At 34.7% G+C, this 21,061-nt stretch overlaps 1 protein-coding gene across 26 annotated transcripts in view; it reads right to left on the reverse strand.

Moving 5' to 3' along the window:
* Positions 1–21,061, reverse strand: part of LOC145258350 (cGMP-dependent 3',5'-cyclic phosphodiesterase-like) — an 889,144-nt gene that overhangs the window by 206,616 nt on the left and 661,467 nt on the right. For all 26 annotated transcript variants that reach the window (XM_080116605.1, XM_080116606.1, XM_080116604.1 and 23 more), the window contains one exon: positions 4,558–4,639. In XM_080116605.1, the coding sequence (XP_079972731.1) occupies positions 4,558–4,639 (82 nt within the window). The remainder of the gene's footprint in view (positions 1–4,557; positions 4,640–21,061) is intronic.

Below are 21,061 nucleotides of genomic sequence, written 5' to 3' on the forward strand. Positions count from 1 at the left end.
ACCTGATTACCCAACATTATCCGAAATAGGAAATAAACCAGTCAAAAACAGCCGATAAAAGATTGTTTACGTATAGGCAAGATCATAAGCTGTTTATCCTGAAGTATTGATTGCTAAGACAGCAAAATAATCATCCCTGTACTCACATCGTGACTATAGTTTCTTCTACTCCAGCACTAGGTGTCATTCAGGGCATGAAGTCTATCTTATGACATATCAACCATTTTAGGTTGAGACAACTATTGTAACAAATACATTGTATACAATATATTGAATATAAGTTGCTATTTTTACTCATTACTAGGAGTAAATGTTACTACTTCCCTAATGATAACACTAGGAAGCGTTTTTGCATTTGTTTATTCAATAGCTCTTTTATGCTTGTATGTTTGTTTTTTTTTTTTTTTTTTTATTCAAGATACATTGCTTTGCCAATGTAGTTTTTGCTGCATTCTTGAATGGAAGAATATAAAACAAGAAAAACACACCCACATCCGTTATTCACATACCAATCATCCTGCACCGCCCACCATGTCAAATTTCAACCATATTTTCAAGTTTACTCAAATCACACCAATAAAACAAACCCACAGTAAAAAAATAATCTTTACCGACTTAATAAATCGCCTATCACTTCCTAGTCTAACCAAATTATCAAACAATGAATAGGCTTCTACCACATCACACCTAGTTTAGCTAGATTTATATTGTACTGGTTAACTACATTTTACCAATTTGTCTCGTATACAGATTTCACATAACATGACACACACTTAAATGTTACCACTTCATAAGGAACAGATCTTAAATGTTCATTATTCAAAATATACTTATTGGTAATAGCTAGGGTTATGACAAAAGCATATTCTTTTCATTGTTTTGACCCTCGAGTATATATCCGACATAGTTAGACACAGTTAATCAACCGAAAACCACATCACTATATAAAAGCATACAAGATATCAACGGATCCACACTCAAGAGTAAAAACAATGAAAAGAATATGCTGTCGTCCTAGCCCTAAGTAATAGCTTGTGTACAATTCTTTCGGCCCAATATTATAACAGTTTATAAATCATAATTGCACAATTGGGCAATCTCATTAGCGCATATTAATGAAATTTTCAAGTTTTTTTCTTCAAACAAGTCTTTTGAATTAACATGTAATTATTCATTCATTTACTTTTTTTTCTCCACAGCAAATGCACATATAATGCATCAAGCAAATAAAAATCAATATTATGTATTATATTTGCGTGTGTGCATCAATTTTATTTTGGGTACTTTTATGTGTACTTTTCCATTTATCCCGAATGTATCAAATTTTTTCAGTAGCCTTAGTTTTTAAAGCTCTTGTACTGCACTACTGAACGATCTCATTTGAAATTTATTTATATGCAATTACTATCATAATTATTAAAATTGCATTTATATATATATATATATATATATATATATATATATATATATATATGAATAATTTTGATAAAACTTATTAGGAGCAAGTGATTACGTGACTGAAAATCTGTTATATTGAAGGCTTTGATTTCTTTATAATATTTTCATGTGTTGCTTTAAGCTTCTTCGAAACTAGCTTAAATATGTATGCAGCTAAAATATTTAGCTAAAAATTAAAACTAAAAATACTATATATATATATATATATATATATATATACACACACACACACTGTGTGAAGGAGTATAATAAGGCTATAGCAATGCCGGGAACCGGGTGTTAAAATGATGTAACGTATGAACAAAGATGGATAAAAGAAAGATGGTCTTGTAGAGTTCTTTTTTTATATCTTCATATACAAATTTGTACTTGTGATTGATCTGAAAAATTTCCTATATATATGTGATGGATGTTATAACTGCTAAGAGTAATGACCTGTCTTGACATCTAATATCTGTTGTCTTTACTGCCTAAATACATTATGAAAAGAAAATTCATATGAAAAAATGTGTATAACTTATACACAAATAATACTCTGAATTATCTCCTGAAGTAGCTTATTTTTACCCCCAAACTTCCATATAATACTTGAAATAAAGGGGAGAATGTGCAAAATTTCATGAGTTTTCACATCAGGGTGAATTTATGTATACATTACATTCAACAGAAAACGTGCAAATTTCCACCGATTACATTGTTCGAGTCTTCATCACCACCACACTCTCATCGAATCGAATTATCACAGAGGTGATAGTATGAGAGTAGATACTCTTTCTAAGAGTACAATATCCAACTTTAATCTGGACAAGTCATTCATTCATAAATGTTATGTACAAGAAGTCTTTTATAAGGCATCACATCCGCTTTCTCCTCCCATTCCAACAGCTGATACATAGATAAAGTGCTATCCATCAACCGTAGAGAGATTACTTGTCCACCTCCATACTACATGATTTACACAAGAGTGCAGATTTATCTACATATTTGGCAACGAATGCCAATTTACAATTACATTTTTAAATATAAAGCATAATCATGTTGGCACCAGGTTTCCATTAGATCACCACAGTTAAACGACGTTGAGCCTGGTCAATACTAGATGGGTGACCATTTTGAAATAGCATGTATGTGAGAGAGTGGCAATACCTTCATGCAAAAGCTAATATCAAAATAATCTCCCTGACCTGCATATACATGTAACCAAGGACCACTTGTGAGTTTAATATTCCCTAGAAACTTCCTTATTTATAATAATCTACCTCAACCGGGTGAATGTCACACTTGAAAAACTTACCAAAACCAGGAATTAATTCTGGTAACATTTTATGTCTCATCTAGTTTGTCTAAAGTTAAGAGATAACCAAAGGCTATAAAGAGGAAGAGGTAACTTTTAGTTTGTCACTGGCGTCATACAAAGTCGTCTATATTTAAAGTACTATAACTAATCTGGATACTGGACTTCATACATCTTCACATCACTAACCGGTCTGTATTTTATACATGCACTAGCAGTGTCAGAAATTTCGTGAAAATAGCGAATAATTCCACCCCATCTTTCCAAGCTTATAACTCCTCGAAAAATGCAATTCAAGCCCTAATTTTTTTTTTCAATTAAAGGAGCAAGGACCAAGATTTCATTAAAAAAAAAAAAAAAAAAAAAAAAAAAAAAAAACGTGTTTTTTTAAAAAAGGTTTTAAACTTCGGACTTTACAGGTAAAATTCTACAAGATCAATATGTTCTTTTTGTTTTAAATTTGAATATATTATGTACTGACCTTTTCTCTTCAATTTGTGAGTAAATTAATTATTTACTTTCGGGTTACTAAATTAAGTATTTACTTTTTAATAGACACTTAAAAATTGGGATGGGGGGGGGGTCGTGAATTTAAAAAAAAAAAAAAAAACGTTTGTCTAAAATATTATATTCGATTTATTGGAAAGAACATAAAATTTCACATTGACCCTGAAAATATCGTAAAAATAGAATCAATAGAAAAATTTTGATAGATTTTTAATTGAAAAATATTGAGTTCGGAAAATTCATTACTGTTTAAAAAAAAAAAAAAAATATTTCTATTACTTTTAAAAACAACTGTAATAGTTTATTTTGGAAGTATAATCCATAAAGAAAATAACCCACTTTTAACAGAAATTCCGAGATTTTATATTGTATTCGCAGTTTCGTGTTAGGGGTGTCAAAAATTCCTACAAAAATTCTGATACACCTATACATGCACCAGTCTGGGTGGCCAGTGTTGCCCAGGTGTTTGGGAGGTGTGTGTTGGGGGAAAAAAGTCGTAGTAGGCAGAGAGATTCGAACCTGTACCGCAAAGGAGGAAAAGAATGTGCGGAGAAAAAAAAAAAAAAAAAAAAAAAGAAAGTGACGTTTTTGCCAAACCGATGTGGCAAAGGTTTAAATTAAATCTAGTCAATCTAAAAAAAAAAGGGGATGACTTTGGAAAATATTGGTGAAAAAAGCGACCCCTTGTTGAAGGGTGCTTAGTTGAGTGTGAAGGAATTAATGTTTTTAGCCCATTTTTCGATATTTGTCATCAGAAGGGTCGAGCTTCGAAACAATACCGATCTTGTGAAAATCGGTCGTCTCTGTCGAAACTTTATAGGCAGACATACATACACACAGGTGAGATTTATATTATAGATGATGCTTAACAGAAAATACAAATACTTTTTTTCGACAAGATAGTTTCAATTCTTCATTGCCACAATTTTATAAAATTAAGAATTTTTACTAATTACAGATTGTTTCTGTAGACAAAGTCATTTTTACTTTTTTATTATTTTTTTACTGCAATTAAATATTTAAACAGATTCTAAACAAAACAAAAAAAAATACAACACTATCCTGCAGATTACAACATGATTGTCTTAAAATCCCATGCCAGGTTCCAGTCACGAATGGTCCTCATAGCTTGGTGCATTCCAATCATTCTCAAGTCCTTCAAAGTTCTTCATCTCTCAATCGAATCATTTTATCTCAGTAACCCTAATCCTCGAGTACCTTTTGGCCTTCAGAAGTGGTGACCACCCTTAGTAAGAAAAAAAAAAATTTTTTTTAATTGAGAACCAAAGACTACTTACCACATAATTGAAGTACTGCAGCATCTCTCTTGTTATCTGATCCCATTATCTGCGATTTAAACCGCCTGTATGTGGCGCTTGGCTGCAGAAAGGACAAAAATAAAATTTTATATTAATATCGAGTAAAATACATTACCATGAATTCGAACGAGTACTACAAGAACAAAAAATGAATACAAATGAAAATAATGAAACACATCAAAGCGTTCAGTTATGCCGTCCAAGGTCACTTAAAGTCGACTTCATTTTGTTTTTTATGAAAATGGATGAACAAATTTAGGATTTTTGTTATACAACAGATGTTATTGTCAAAACTAACAATAAATTATGCTTGATCGAGTAATTTACAAGCTTAGATCTATTATTTAATACCTTTTGCACTCAATGACACATTCGTAGTTGTATTCAAGTAGAACCTAATGAATTCCCTTACACTTTAGAACGAATATTGATTTTTAAATAGTATGACCTTCATCCGATTGTCAAAAATAAATTCATTATACTTCCTGCAATCAAAGCATATTTGGTACAAATAAACTTCAGTCTAAGCTTAACTTATTCAAGTTTCAGTAGCGAATGTTCAGTCTTTTTCGTTGCTATCCAATAAGCACACCTAAATAAAACTTGTAAAATATTCAGTAACTGATACTTCTCTCCTGGCAATTCCATGATTTTGGCTGTGATTGCTATCATTACTTCATAAAAGTTTATTTTAAATATTCATTTATAAAAATGTTGCTTTTTTATATGGCGACAAAAACAAAGAATTCGACTCATAAAATACTTGTTAAAATTCAATCCTTTCAGCAAGCCAACCATATTTAGAACATGAATTTCAGTCTACGCCTCACTTGTCCACCACGTTTAAATCGTGAACATCCAACAGTCTCGTGTTATCGCCGTTCAATGATAGGCATACAGATACATGCAAAACTGCCCATAACTCTGACACTTTGCTTTTAATGCTGCCCTTATTTTAGCTGTGATATTCCTCTTTAGTTCAGTCAGGGATTGTTTTCATTAATACTATCTCAATGATAATTTCTGAGTAAAAAAAAAAATGTCGATTAGAGATATAGTTCAATGAGAGTAACACTTATCCTAAACCATTTTTTACTGATGAACCGATTACCAAAGTGCACAAATAAACTTCAGTCTATATCAGACTTTTGAGAGTTTCATCCTTATTCAATATGTTGAAAGACATGATCTCATCAGTAAGAGATGCGCTGACAAACTACAAGCCCTTGTATCCCTATGACATAAATACCTTGACAAACCCGACAAGCAGCAAAATCCCACCCCTAAACAGTAGCGATCTCTAGATGTAAGAAAGATTTCTACTCTAATAGTTTCTTCCTCAGAACTGCTAGACTTTAGAGCTTCCTTCCGGGTTTCTGCTTTCCCAACTGTACTGGCATGTGGAAGTTCAAGTGTAGTGTGAACGGACATCTCGCTGCTCAACTCCCTACATAGTATCCCTGCAACTTATGCCCCCGATAGTAGCCCCCTACATCAAAGTGGCACTGTGTCTTGTTTGGGGGCGAAAATGGGTGAAAAAATTTTTTTTGAAGAACGGGTTTCACTCATCAGATCATAAACCCTCCCCTATTATTATCTGTGTGGGGGGGGGGTTATCTCAAAGATAATATCTATCAAAATAATTCCCAAACTATTTCTGAAACACATTACCAAAGTCAGGGTATTGCTAATAATGTGCCAGAATTATTGACCATTTTTATTTTTACATTGTATCTAAGTCTGCATATAAATGAGGATGGAATAAACACTCATGACAAAAACTTGGACAAATCAAACATAGGCTGATGTTAATTTGTGTCAAATATGGTCGTTTGCAGAAAGGTTTGCGAGTTTTGTTACAGATTTCATGGGCACTATTTTTTTATCAGGTGTATATTAAAATAGTACCTATTTACTATGCCTCCCCACGGGACAGAGTTAGACACCAGGGTCGTTTTTTAACGTGGAGAAAAGGTACAAAAATAAAAATTGTCTCAGTCGTGAAGGATTTCTCCTCCACTGAAAGAGAACAAGAAATTGAAGTGCGGCATCTGAAGAACAGATACTACACTTTGATCTTGACCAATTGGCATTTATGAATATCTAAGTTATGAAGATATTAACTAAACTTTGAACAAATGTTATTTGTATATAATCAGAATTATAGTAATAAACATGGAAGAAAGATGGAAACTAATAGAACAAAAGTCTGAAATTCATCTTTTGCTTAAACAAGGAATATTACCCATTGCACCTTAATTCCCAGTATTTTTCTATTTTATTTAATCTGGATTACAAATCATTTATAAAATGAGCCAAATTAATATTTGCAATAAAATAATTATAATGCAAGTAATATGTCTATGGAGGTAAAAAGAAACCTGGTCATTTCGTATGAGATAACTTATTTTAATACTTTAATAGAAAAAGGTATCAGCACTTATTAATGAGCACAAAAGTATTTTATATTACTAACACATAATATACAAGTTTCAATTGAATAATGAAAAATACCTTCACAAAAAAATATATTTTATATTACTAACACATAATATACAAGTTTCAATTGAATAATGAAAAATACCTCCACAAAAAAATGATTCTGAAATGTCAAAATATATTCCAATGCTTCGCATAACTTTTCTAGATTATGCAAATTAACCTTTTCATAATAGAAAGAAGAGTCAGATGACCAAACCAGGTCAAGCAGATGGATAGTATGCTTGGTTGTATGATGGGAGTTGGCATGTGGCTATATGCATTATTTTACTCTGAAATTGGAAAGTCTCATTAGATGAATGTGAAATATGCTTCCTATTTACTTGCCTTTCTCCGAGGACAAAATTAGATGCAAATTAGTCTTTATAGTAAAGATATCAAAAAATAAAAATTGTCCCAGTCAAGAAGGACCTCTCCTCTATCCAAGGACAGAACAGATACTACTACACTTCAATTCTAGTACGAAGGCCAATAGTCTAATTTTGGAAAAACATTTGTTGCACAAGTAAAAGGTACAGTTGATCCGAGTAAGACAACGGAATGGTTAAAAAAAATATTGCTTATATTACAAGAACTTCAATGAGCAGACAGCAACCAAAGACTTAATTCCAAAGCAGTGTTCTAAATCATCGAGTCAAACTCAGAAAGTACCACTCAGTATCATGTAAGGTTAGCATCGCACACCATCTTTATGAGCCTTGCAAAATCATCCATAGATGCAAAATTTGATTCACTCCTGTAGTTCTTTAATATAGACTAACGTAATACAATGAAGATTTAAACATTGGCTTTAAACCGTATATTGAAAAATAAGTTGAAAAGATTATTTGAAATGATCATGGAAAAAACAGAGCTGCCGAATATTAAAAACTTTGGAGTCACTCTTATTTCATAAATATAGGATGTAATAGTAACCCTTGATTATAAGAGCAACCCCAAATTAGATGACCTTCACATAAAAATTTGAATATAATGGATCATGCGTTGTAGTGAACTATTCATTAGGTAAGTAAAGTCTGTAACACATGCACAGCATGCACTATATTAGAGACCTACTTAGTTGGATGAGCGAATTACGTTTTGGAAGGAGTTCGAGTCCGACTTGTAAGAATGCTAGTAGTGATTTTAAACTATTACTGAAATGTTGGAAGACTTTAAAATAAAGTGTCTGAGTAAGAGTCGGATATTTTAGATTTCTAGGAGTCAGCAACTTTGAAATCTAGTTTTAAGTGTTATTGCAGAGTTTTCATTTAACTAAAAAAAGAGTACAAACTCATGTTTTGGGTATAGACTGAGGTTTCCGGTACAACCGAGTTAGTGAAAAGTGTACTCTAATGTCCTTCTCTAAGCAGCTCGTCTGTGGCACTAAATTAATCCAACATTTCAGGTTATGTTCACAGCATTACAGTTTGTTTTATATTAGTTGAAGATCACTTCAATCGATTCAAGAATTTAGACTTATGACAATACCAAACTTTAAGATGATAAAACCATCACAATTCAGTTTAGTCTCAGAGCCCACTAGACCAAAACAAAAAGATGTCTGGTGTTTAGTGAACACTGACATTACCAATTTAAGATTTCTCTTTTCAGGACAGGAATCTGCAAATTCAGCATATTAAAACTGAATAACTTGAGCACAGGCAGCAGGTGAAATAATCACAGTAAAAAAAAAAAAAAAAAAAGGCTGGCACCAAACCTTTTGGAAAACTGAAGAAATCAAGTAACAACCAAAAAAGAAAACAAAAAAAGAAATCAAAACCAACAAAAAACAAATACCTTCATTGAACTGCTCAATTTTCTCAAAGGAACATGTGATTTGGGATAAATAGCATTCATTCAAGCCAAAATCGATACTATTGCAAATGCATCTGTAAATAAGCAAGCAGGGACTGCATGGAAAATAGTTAATGGAATCTGATCAACAAAGCTGTAGCAAAGCCAAGCTAAAGGCGATTGATCAAAATGAGAGGCTAAAGAAATGGAAAAACAAAACGCTTTGAAGATCTGCTTGAAAATCTTCCTGTGAGAAACCCACAAAGCATAATCAAACAGGAAGTCAGCATCAGAAAGGGAATTTCCGGCATGGATGAACTGGCAGTTGCAAATGAGCAAATAAAATGTGGAAAGGCTTGTAGATTTGATAACATTACTACACAGGTCTGTTGATAGACGATTTTGACAATGAGTTATGTTTTTCAATCAAGTTTATCAATCAGGCTACATTAAGAGCTGGCCAGGAGGTTGCATACTCACAATTTCAAAACTGGGAAATCTTAGCTAAACAAATTATAGAGGGATAACATCCACTAAAATACCCTCTAAAATTTGCAACATTTTTCTGGACAAAATATATATTCTCTACTGTTATATAAAAGGAACTGTGAGAGTTCGTTCCTTGTGGACTCCAAAACGCCTGGGTCGATTTTCATGAAATCTCACAAATGTACTGGCCGTGTTCTTAGATAGGTTTTGTATTGGAATGTTTTCAAATATCGATAATCGAAAAAATTCGATGACAGAAAGAAAAGGCAATTTTGACAAAAGTGTACACCTTATACAGCCTAATGTAAGTGCACTTGAGAAGTTTCATTTTAAACTTAAATTCAAGCTATTATATCATTGCACAAACAGAAAGGTCAGGCATATAAAATTAACAGTAGGTTCTTTGATATGACAGAGACGCATTCAAAATGAATATTTCTATTTAGAGCACAATTGAAACATAATACTCGACTTTCGCATTTTAAACTTTAAATCATTAAACTTTAAATATGAAAAATAATTTCATAAAATCAACAGTAGATTCTCTACAGTGTAATGTGGACTAACTCATGCAAAGCTTCCTCTGTGCTGAGTCCCCAACTAGAACAAGTAATCAATCAATTTGATTAAAAAAGAATGGGCGTTTTCACTGATTTTAATGACAAAAACAGTGAAATATTTGTTGATCACTAAATCTCGAACAACGTCGGGTCTTCCTGCTAGTTCTCCATAACATTCAGAACAGTTCCAGACAGAAAACTCGAACCACCGAGAGTGTAAAAACCAAGAACCTCAAAGCTGTGTTTGTATTTGTGAACTTTTCCAAATCTTTTTTGATTCCATCCATCATGGCAAACTTAAAGAGATCATGTTGGCAGATGGGATCCAACAAGTGTCAGTATCATCTATGATACTGTTTCACAACCTTTGTTCAATCATCCAATCTTCTGAGATATCAAGTTCTTGAATGTTTTAGAGAATCTTGCAGGGAGATACACTTGCTCGTTTCTTTTTCATCTTGTGCCTAAAGCACGCTTTATTTTTCCAATTTTGATTTTGAACAGTTCCACGGTCTTAAATCTTCCACCATTAAAACACTAACTGGAACGGAGTGAATTTGGTATTCTTTAGCACAACAGGCTAAATTTCCAATACTTTCTGAAACCACAGGTATCAATGTTGAATCGAAATATTACCATACAGTATCATGTAATATATATTATGCTCTTATCAAAATAATTGAACCTTGTATTTCTCATATATATTAGTTTTAAATTATCCAGACACACATTACGTTATTCTTGCGTCCAATTAGTGTGGTTAGACCTAGCGAGATTTGAAACTAAGATCCCAATTGCCATTCATTTATATTTACAATACCAATAATTGAATATATTCAGTTATTTTTACAAAAATGCATAACCTTAATGCTGAGTGGAAATCATTTATCGGAGCGATTCCCCATAAGGAAATATACAGGGTGGACCAAAATGACACATTTGTAGTGTGTAAAGCACAATAAGAATAACGAAAAACTTTCAATACGTTAAAAAAATTTAATCAGTTAAATACTTCCCATAATTATTAAACTTCTGGATACATTCTATTAATCGACAATTATGGATCGTTTATTTTGGGACAGTAACTATTTCTACATGAATTGAAACTTGCAATTTATCAATAGATAGAGGACAATGAATACTTTTGATTTTAAACATCGACACAAAATGAAATCACGCAGGTTCAAATCAAATTTTGGAGGCAAACCAAAATCACTATACAAAGAACAAGTTTTAAAATTCGCAATGAACATCTAGGGTTCTCTGATCCTTTGATTTCTTTGCACAGTGATCTTAATTTGCCGCAAAATCTGATTTGAACCAATGTGATTTTTTTTTGTGGAGATATTTAAAATCAAATTTATTCAATCTATGCCCTCAATCTATTGAGTAATTAGAGCGTGAAATTTGTGTAGAAATTTCAAATATTCCACAAAGAAATATGTCTATATATAAACTATTATCCACTGACGTGTTTCGTCATCTCTACAACATATCAAAAGCGAAATTCAAAACTGGGACCCTGATATCTGATGAATAGAGGATTATCCATTTCAGCAAAGATCAATGGTCTAAAAGGGTATTTACTTAAGTGAATCAGTTATCAGTTCACCGTCTCCATAATGTTTCTGTATGAGAGCATGTGAGGTCATTGTTTTATTCAATTCTATAAGCTTATCTAATTATGTTCATGTGTATAGATATCAGAAGGTTTGTGAATATCGGTTAGACTTAATTATTGGTCAAATATATCTTATTTTGTATAAGACTATTTGATAAATATATTTCCAGAAAAATTTAAATACTTGAAAATATTAGAATATGGTAAAGTGCTCATTAATTTATGACTTATAATAAACGATTTGATTAAATACCCCTTTATACTATCACTGAAAAGGATAACACCCTCTTTCATCAGATATCAAGTTCAACCTTTACACATTAATTGAACTATAAGAAATTGCACCCTTAATAATAACAAACCTAATACTTCTTTATTCTCATATATAAGTATCCGCCAATGAAAAAATATATAAATACTAGGTGAGCTGACGTTGTTCAGGATTTTTTTTTTTTTTTTTTTTTTTTTTTTTTAAATCAAACCAATTGATCGCCTGCTCTAGTTAGGTACCCATCCCTTGCAGTGTACTGGGAGGAAGGTTCACATCCCTTTCCGCAGTGACAGTCCACAATACATTGTAGTCTACATTGTACTGTGCTGTTGATTTAATTTATATATATATATATATATATACACACACATACATACAATCTGTAAATAATGGTTTCACTTAAAGTTTAAAAGCAAAAGTCTCATGGTTCAATTGTGCTCTAAACAGAAACATTCATTTCAAACGCGCTCCTGTCATATCAAAGAACCTACTGTTAATTTTATATGCATGGCTTTCCTGTTTGTGCGATGATAATGGGTTGAATTTAAGTTTAAAATGAAACTTCTCAAATACACTTGTGTTGTTAGATTGGATAAAAGTGTTAACTTTGGTCAAAATCGGAATTTTTCGATTATCGATTTTATATACTCATTGGAAACATACCGATACAAAACCTACATAAGAACACTCCTAAACACATCAAGTACCTTTGTGTGAAATTTTTAAGAGTTGTCCCAACCGTTTCCGAGTCCAGAGGGAACGAACTCACACACAGCTCCTTGTATATAAATATAATGCATAAATTCTCTAATAACATTAATACACTCCTTTGGTAAATTAATAACAGTCAGCCGCATCAGATTTCGAATAATATGAATATAAATAATACTCTACACTATTACCGCCTATTATTAGTAAATGCTAATATTAGAAACAAAATATTCCTTATGAAATTTGCGTTTAAGTTTTAATCAAGCCCCCCCCCCAATAAATAAACAGACCGCCCCATAGACATGGTATTTCCATCAAAAGTGACAACTGACGACAAAATACTGCACGATAAAAGCTGTAATCATCGCCATTTTTTTTTTTTAACCTTTTTTCAGATCATCTCAGTTCCGAGAAACATTTGGGATTTAGGGCAGGTTCTAAGGGGTTTTTTTTTAAACAGTAAAATGCCTATCTGCATTAGTGTAACCATGATACATCTCTAGAAACGGATTCATAGTTTTAAAAGTTTATATTGTAGCTTATTAACGAGCACTGATTTTTTTTTTCAACATAACCGACACGATACATACATCAAAGATAATACTCCTCCAAATAATTCATGTAATTACATCACAAAATGGGCCAAGAAATAATAGTGAATAACACTGAACTGTTGATCAAACACATTTACTTCTAATTAATTTTATATGTAATGAATTACAAGCCTGTAAAGTGATGAATGGAACAGGTGACAGCAATACAATTACACACACTAAGCATTCAATACTATCGACCCAAACACACTTAGTCAGGTGAGTAACATTTTATCAAACTATTTAAAATATATAAAAATTTAATCAACAGACTAATTCAAGAGGAGATCAATATGGCTTTTGCAGAGTAAAGAGGTAATAAACCTAATGCACAAACAATTCATGAAGAAACCTACAGCCAAATGAATTAAATTGAAACAAGAATACTCATCAAGTATTTATTTTTTAGTTACAGAAGGCTCTAATATGTATAAGTAATAGAGTGCGTGTGTGTGTACAACTTTCCCACAGTCCACACCACACCGATCATGACCAAACCTGACATGGTCTCCGACCTAAGGATGGTGCACACCATTTTTTTCAAGGTTAAGGTCATATTTGGTGCAACTCTTACAACTTCCATTTACTGCAAAGATGCGCGTGAAGTGGGTATTCGTGTGTACAGCAAAGTCTCGTGCAAAGCATAGGTATCTTTGCTAATAGATATTTTTTGATTCACCATGTTTTGTGTCAATTCACTCTGCAAGAATTGAACCTATATAACATTGTACGATTTTCCAGCTCTCCTGAACACTACACCAATCTAATACTAAACCAACAGTGACAACGCAATACACATACTCAGTTATCTTATTCTAGTCTCCTGTGAACTAAACCTGCTACTTCAATTATTCTACATATACTAACCTAATAACTTGTTCTTTCAAAGTGACCATACCATCAAAGTCTAAATAATTTTGCTTAAATCTTTTCATTTAACAGAGACAAAATTATAGAATATACATTCCTTGCTATATAGAGCATCCTAATCAAATTAATATGCATTTTCAAAAAATTACCCCCCCCACTCGCCAAGAAATGTTTTTTTTTTCTCAAGTGCATTTTAACATAATCTGCTTTATAATATGCAAATCCTAGCTACAAACTCATTCCAACGAGTTCATAATGTGTCTAAATAAAAAATTTTTTAATTTGTTTATTTTTTTACATTTTCATCCCAAACAAGGCACATTGCCACTTTGGTGTAGGGGGCTACCATCAGAGGCAACAATTACTGGGGTACTATGTTGGGATTTGGGCAGCAAGATGTCGGTTCACATTACACTTGAACTTCTGCATGTCAGTACAGTTGGGGAAGCAGGGACCTGGAATGGAATTCCAGAGTCTAGCGGTTCTGGGGAACAAACTACTGGAGTAGAAAGATCTTTTACATCTAGGGATCTCTAAGTGTGGGGTGGGATTTAGCTGCCTGTCGGGTTTATCAAGGGTGTCTACATCGTGGGGGCACAAGTGTCTGCAGTTCGCCAGAGCATTCACCATTAAAATACTTGTAGAACAGGCAGAGGGATGCAACATTTCGTCGATGGGACAGAGGCTGAAGCTTAGATGCCAGTTCAGGGGCTATCTGATTGGTGACTCTTTTGAACCTTGTCTAAGAGCGAGAGACTAGTAGCAGATGCACCAGCCCAAATGTGACAGCAATACTCCATACATGGGCGAATGGTGACCTTATAGAGGTACAGGATACTTTCGGGTGTTAGTAATTTTCTAGCACGGTAGAGAGAGAGCCTACCTTCTTCGCAGCAGCCCTGGCAATGCTTTCAATGTAATTGTTCCAACTCGTGTTTCCTGTGAACGTTAGGCCAAGCAGTTTGAAAGATGTACTCTCAGATAAAGAGTCATTGGCCATTGTTATTGGTGGCAGAGAAGGTTTCCTGTAATTATTGAAGGAAACCAGTTTAGTCTTGGCAGAATTATTTAACACAAATAAGGTTTCCTTTCACATAGTTACCCACAGTGTTAATCATTCACTTTTCAATCTAGTTTTAAGATAAAAAAAAATGTGCTTAAAACATGCACCAACGTAATAGATGCACTGAGACTAAAGCTGCTTTCAGGACTGCCAGCAACCAATGTAAATGAGTAATAAAAAATGCAAGAGAGCTATATGCCCAGTCTGTTAAATCCAAGGTAGCTGATCAGCGGCTTGGTTCCCACCAATTTTGGCAAATAACAAATAGGATCCTGAACAGAAGTGTGCGTTCTATCCCAACCATTATCAATGGACCAGAGGTCATCTCGTCAGCGTCAGACAAAGCCAAACTATTTGCAAAGAACTTTGCAGCTAATTCTACCCTATGCGACGAAGGCCATCAACTCCCCATATTTCCTCCTATAACACAGAACAAGCTAGGTAACATACAAATATCCGTGCATGAGGTCGCCAAGCTAATAAAAAACCTAGATTCCAGTAAAGCAACTGGCCCTGATGGCATCCCAATTATAGTGTTAAAAAAGCTTCAACCAGAACTTGCTCCCATACTTACGAAACTATTCAAGCGCTGCCTTAAGGAGAAGTGCTTTCCGACCCCCTGGAAGACCTCATCAGTTTGCCCTGTATTTAAGAATTCAGGTGATAAGTCATCTCCCTCTCAGTACAGACCAATAAGTCTTCTCTGTTATGAGTAAGTTGCTGGAATCCATATTAAATAGAGAAATAGTCAACCACCTCAGCAGGAATGACCTTTTTAGTGACACACAATATGGTTTCCGCTCTGCAAGATCTACCGCAGATGTGCTGACGGTTATATCCCACAGGATTAGTGAATCTCTTGATAAAGGCTTCTTTCTAGGGCAATTGCTCTTGACATATCAAAGGCCTTCGACGAGGTATGGCGTAAGGGTCTACTTCACAAGATTTCTAGCTACGGTATAACTGGAAATGTTTTCTCAATCATTAAATCATTTCTCTCCGATAGGCTCATAAGAGTAGTGGTAGATGGTCAAAAATTGGAGGCCTGCAATATAAATGCTGGAGTCCCTCAGGGGTCAATCCTGGGCCCAACTCTCTTCCTGATCTACATCAATGACCTCCCTAAACACATACTTAAATCATTCGTTGACATCTATGCTGATGACACGACCATCTATGGCAACACATCAAAGGCTGTAAATGACGAAGTTCTCTGATTCTCTCTCCTCTGATCTCGAGCGCGTGGTTCAGTGGGGGAAGATGTGGCTAGTTACCTTTAATGCATCCAAAACCAAACTCCTATCCTTACATCATCAACGCTCTGATCCCCCAGCTGGCATCAATTGTGATGGATGGCTCTCGTCTGGGTGAGGCCCCGTGTTTTGACAAGCTTCTGGGTTTGACCTTTACTCCTGATCTGAAATGGAACACATACATCAAGTCTGTTGCCAAGGTCGCTGGAAAGATGGTGGGATCCTTCTACCGCTCCAGAAGATATCTCACTACTGATGCAATTCTCTATCTATATAAAAGCCAAGTACGGCCAAGGATGGAATACTGTTGCCATATCTGGGCAGGAGCTGCCAAAAACAGCCTATCATGCCTTGACAGAGTACAAAATAGACTTCGTGGTTTAGTGGGGGATGCCCTTTTCTCTACCCTGCAACCCCTCTCCCACAGAAGAGACGTTGCAAGCCTATCCTTGTTTTATCGTTATTTTCATGGCAGGTGCTCGTCTGAACTCCAATCCCTGGTCCCCCCTCGCCAATCTTTCACGAAAAACACCCGTCTAGCTGAATCCAGTGTGAAAAATTTCCCCCACTCTATATCTGTGCCTAAATCAAAACGCGGATTTCATGAACAAAGCTTCTTTCTTAGAACTGCACGCCTGTGGAACTCTGTTCCGTCTGCCTGCTTCCCTCCGGACTACAACTTGGATGTCTTCAAGTCTAATGTTAACAAATTCCTAATGAACGCCCCCTTAAGTAAACACTTCATCAAATCTCCTCACTAACGTAATGTACTTGCAATAACCCTTATCCCTGAGTGGCTTCCGGGCCTTGATAAGTGGTGATCTCTGTAAAAAAAAAAAAAAAAAAAAAATGCACATTATGCGCGCACACACACACACACAGTAGAAGCAAAAACATATCTACTACAGAATCTATCCTTTAGATCATGTCATAACGATTAATCTATCTATATATAAGGCAAAACAGGCGCGAGGTCTTTTGTATGTTGAGAATAAAACTTTTCTCTATATCTTTTGTATACAAGCAGCGTTGGAAGGTATGAACTATAACTTATGAGAGACTTAAACTGTATATTCAAAATACCAGCATAAAGTAATGATTTCCCACTGGTCAAGTCACACCCACTAAAAAAATGAGTAGAACCAACTGATTGGATGAAAAAAAGTTTGGGGAAAACATGTTCAAAGCATCAAAATTTAATCAAACATAAGCGCCCAATCGATTTGTCATATCGAGCACACTAAAATTAAAAGATGCACATAAAGTTATGAACAGGGCCTGAGCAAAGCCGGACTGAACTGCTAGTCTATATATAAAGCAAAACAGGCACGAGGGCTTTTGTACGTCCATGAAAGGCTTTTTTGGTGGGGGGGGGGTTCTCTCATTGGTTATTATTTTGGAGAACTTTCCTTATACTTCCTAGATTATAATATCTAGGATTCGAGAACGGACGTTGTCTATCTTTATTTCGATCGACTTTTGAAACAAATCCCTAGTTTCCAGTGTTTGTCTTTTTTCATAGAAAAGACAAACAGCAGCGCCTGGCCTTCCTAGCTGAGACGTCCAGAAGGCAATTAGCTTTGATCAATGTTGGGGAAACCCTTCACATCAGACAATTGCTATTCATTTCGACGCTGCCAGAGTTCCCCCTCTTTGGAGGGAACTGGTTTTCCCCAACATCGTGGAGAAACAAATAAACAAAATAGACAGAAAGCGAGAAGCTAAACTGGCCTTCAGCCAACTATAAAAGCAACGTTCGTTTCTGCGCCTGCGTGATTCTTAACTTAAAACTCATTCATTCAACTATCCATTCCTGCAACTTTTTGATTAAATTTGAATACTTTTCACTTCCTGTCGCGTCATAGCGTAATGGTAAGATGTTAGGTTTGCTTTCACTTTCTTCTCCGTCTTAGTGTCACAGGTTTGAACCTTCCGGCCCACTACCACTTTTTTTTGTGCTCAACACACACCTTCAAACACCCAGGCAATGCCAGGCACCCACGCTAGGTTATAATATGAAAGCGAAAATGTGTGTATGTGTGTGCATTTTTTTTTTTTCGTATATCCACTAAAGGCTTTGTGGTGGTGGGGGGCGCTTGGTGGGGGGGCACTGTTTCTTAGAACTTTTTATATACTGTCTAGATTATAATACGTCTGATTTACGAAACGATGACGTCTGTATTTTTTATTATGTTACAGAATTCGCACTGTGATTTCATTTTCTCTACTAGTACTATGGCGTGATGTTTGACCTAGCCACACGTTGTCGTTAAACCACCTGTTTTTTTTTAAACATTTAATTTTATCCTTACTCAAGTTTCTGCTCGTGTAGCATTGTGGTAAGTCACTTAAGCTGTTAACCTGAAGACTTCGGGTTCGAGCCTACCTCCCTCCCAAAACTTTTTTTTTTCTTTTTTTTTTTTATACACAGACGGGCAACGCCGGGCACCCCCGCTAAGACTTTTTTTTCCGATTTTTTAAAAAAGTTTTAACGTTTTTTTTTTATAATATTTAAAGACGGTTATTACTTCGCTTTGTTTTCATTTACCCCCTACACACACCTCTAAATGCTCGGGAAACGCCGGGTACCCCCACTGATCTATAATATAAAAGGCAAAATGAGGGTGTGCGCATTTGTGTAGGTCTGCAAAAGGCTTTCTTCGTCGGGCTTCTTGCGTCGGTTACATTCTGGGAAAAGTTTCCTTATACCTTCTAGATCGTAATATTTCCAATTTGCAAACAGACATCGTATCTATCTTTATTTTGATTGAGTTTTAAAAAATTCCCTTGTTTCAAGTGTTTGTCTTTCTTGTATAAATAAAGCAAAACTAATCAAAGTAAAAGCTTTGCCTTCCTGGCCGGGACGTTTTGAAGTCAATTAGGTTTGATCAATGTGGAGGAAACCCTTCATATCAGACAATTGTTATTTATTTGGATACTGCCAGAGTTCCCCCTTTTTTTTGGGGGGGGGAGGAAAAGCTGGTTTTCCCCAACATTGGGGGGAAAATTAAATAAAACGGCAGAAAGTGGGAAGCTATACTGGCCTCCAGCCAGATTTTTCTGCACCTGCATGATTCTTAACTTAATTACCAACTCATTCATTTTGCTATCCGCTATGGCGTAATTTTTCTTATACTTCCTAAATGATAATATCTCAGATTTGCAAACAGACATTGTCTATCTTTATTTTGATCGAATTTTGAAAAATTCCCTCGATTCGAGTGTTTGTTTGTCTTTTTCGTATAAATAAATCAAAATTAATTAAACGCAACCACAAACTCCCGGCCTTTGCACGGTAGTATCTGTTCTGTAATTGGTCCTTGGTTAATGTAGGGGAAACACTTCATACCGAAATGATTATTTGGGTACTGCCAGAGTGCCCCCTTTTTGGGGGAGCTGGTTTTCCCCACCCCATTATAAACGACTTTGTGTCTAATTTGCTTTCGTGGGAAAGCAAATAAATACCATGACAGAAAGGAGAAAACTCAACTGGCCCTCGGCCAAGATTAAAAGCAACTTTCATTTCTGTGCCGATTCCTTTGATTCTTAAGTTAATTAACAACTCATTGAATTCACTGTCCTCTTTGGCTTAATGGTTAGCGAGGAGGACTACTTACCCTATGTTTTCGAGTTCGATCCAAGCTCTCTCCATCTTTTTAAAAAAATATTTTTTTATTGCACCTTTGTGCCAATATCCTCGACTCGGGCAAAAATTAATTACCAACTCATTTAATTCACTATCTTTTTTTTCACCTTCTCTTCCTCCTTTACAACACGGGTTCAAGCCTGCCTGCCTACTACCACTTATTTTTGTTGCTCAACACACACCTCCAAACACCCTGGCAACGCCTGGCACCCACGCTAGTCAACCCTTATCCCTGAGTGGCCTCCGGGCCTTGATAAGTGGTGACCCCATGTAAAAAAAAAAAATAAATAAAAACTGATTTATTCAATGTTTTACAATTACGTTTTTGAAAATAATGGTGGAAACGTGTTAAATTTTTCAACATGTTACTTTAACGTGCAGATGGAGTGGAAAAAGTTCTTTTTTGTAAGAATCATACCCGAACTAGTGCAGCAAATCCTGCATTTACTTTTCTTCGATTCTGATTAATAGCTAGAATATCTGCTTGAGGACGAGTTCATAATGAGGAATACTTGGAACCCGGTTTTTAGACTTGTAAGAATGCTAGGAATTTTATTTTTGATCTCTGGAAATGTAGATATTTAAAAGTATTTCAATATTCAGAATAAGACAACTCAGAGGTTCTGGAATGAGTTGGAGTTGCACTGGTAAGAATGCTCGGTACCTAAATTGAATTAGATCTTTCAATGTTAGAAGTATCAGCCAGTCCGAATATTAGATTTTAAAATGAGGAATGGGATATTTTGAAATACTAATAGTCAAGCGATAATCACTAAAAATAACATAATTAAGACTTCTACCCGATCATGGCTAATGAAACGAAAACGATCTACCTAGAGGGATTAAATTTTAAGATTGATATTTCATATAGGTATCCAAGTTCAAAGAAATGCATATGAACGTAAGAGGTTACATCGTTCGAAATATGAAAATAATCAGTATGAGAATAGTAAAATAATTAAAGAGAAAATTCTTTTACATTTCCAGAATCAATGATTTAAATCTCATTAAAACCTGAAGAAAAACATTCATTCTGAATGCTAATGCTCTCGTAAAGAGTATAGCAAAATGTCAGTGTTCAAAACTCCAAAGTAATTATTTTTTCTTTACTGAACATTAATTGATGTCCTA

The sequence above is a fragment of the Euprymna scolopes genome, chromosome 3 (assembly GCF_053919585.1).
Source record: "Euprymna scolopes isolate OS-2025 chromosome 3, ASM5391958v1, whole genome shotgun sequence".
Classification (NCBI taxonomy): domain Eukaryota; kingdom Metazoa; phylum Mollusca; class Cephalopoda; order Sepiida; family Sepiolidae; genus Euprymna; species Euprymna scolopes.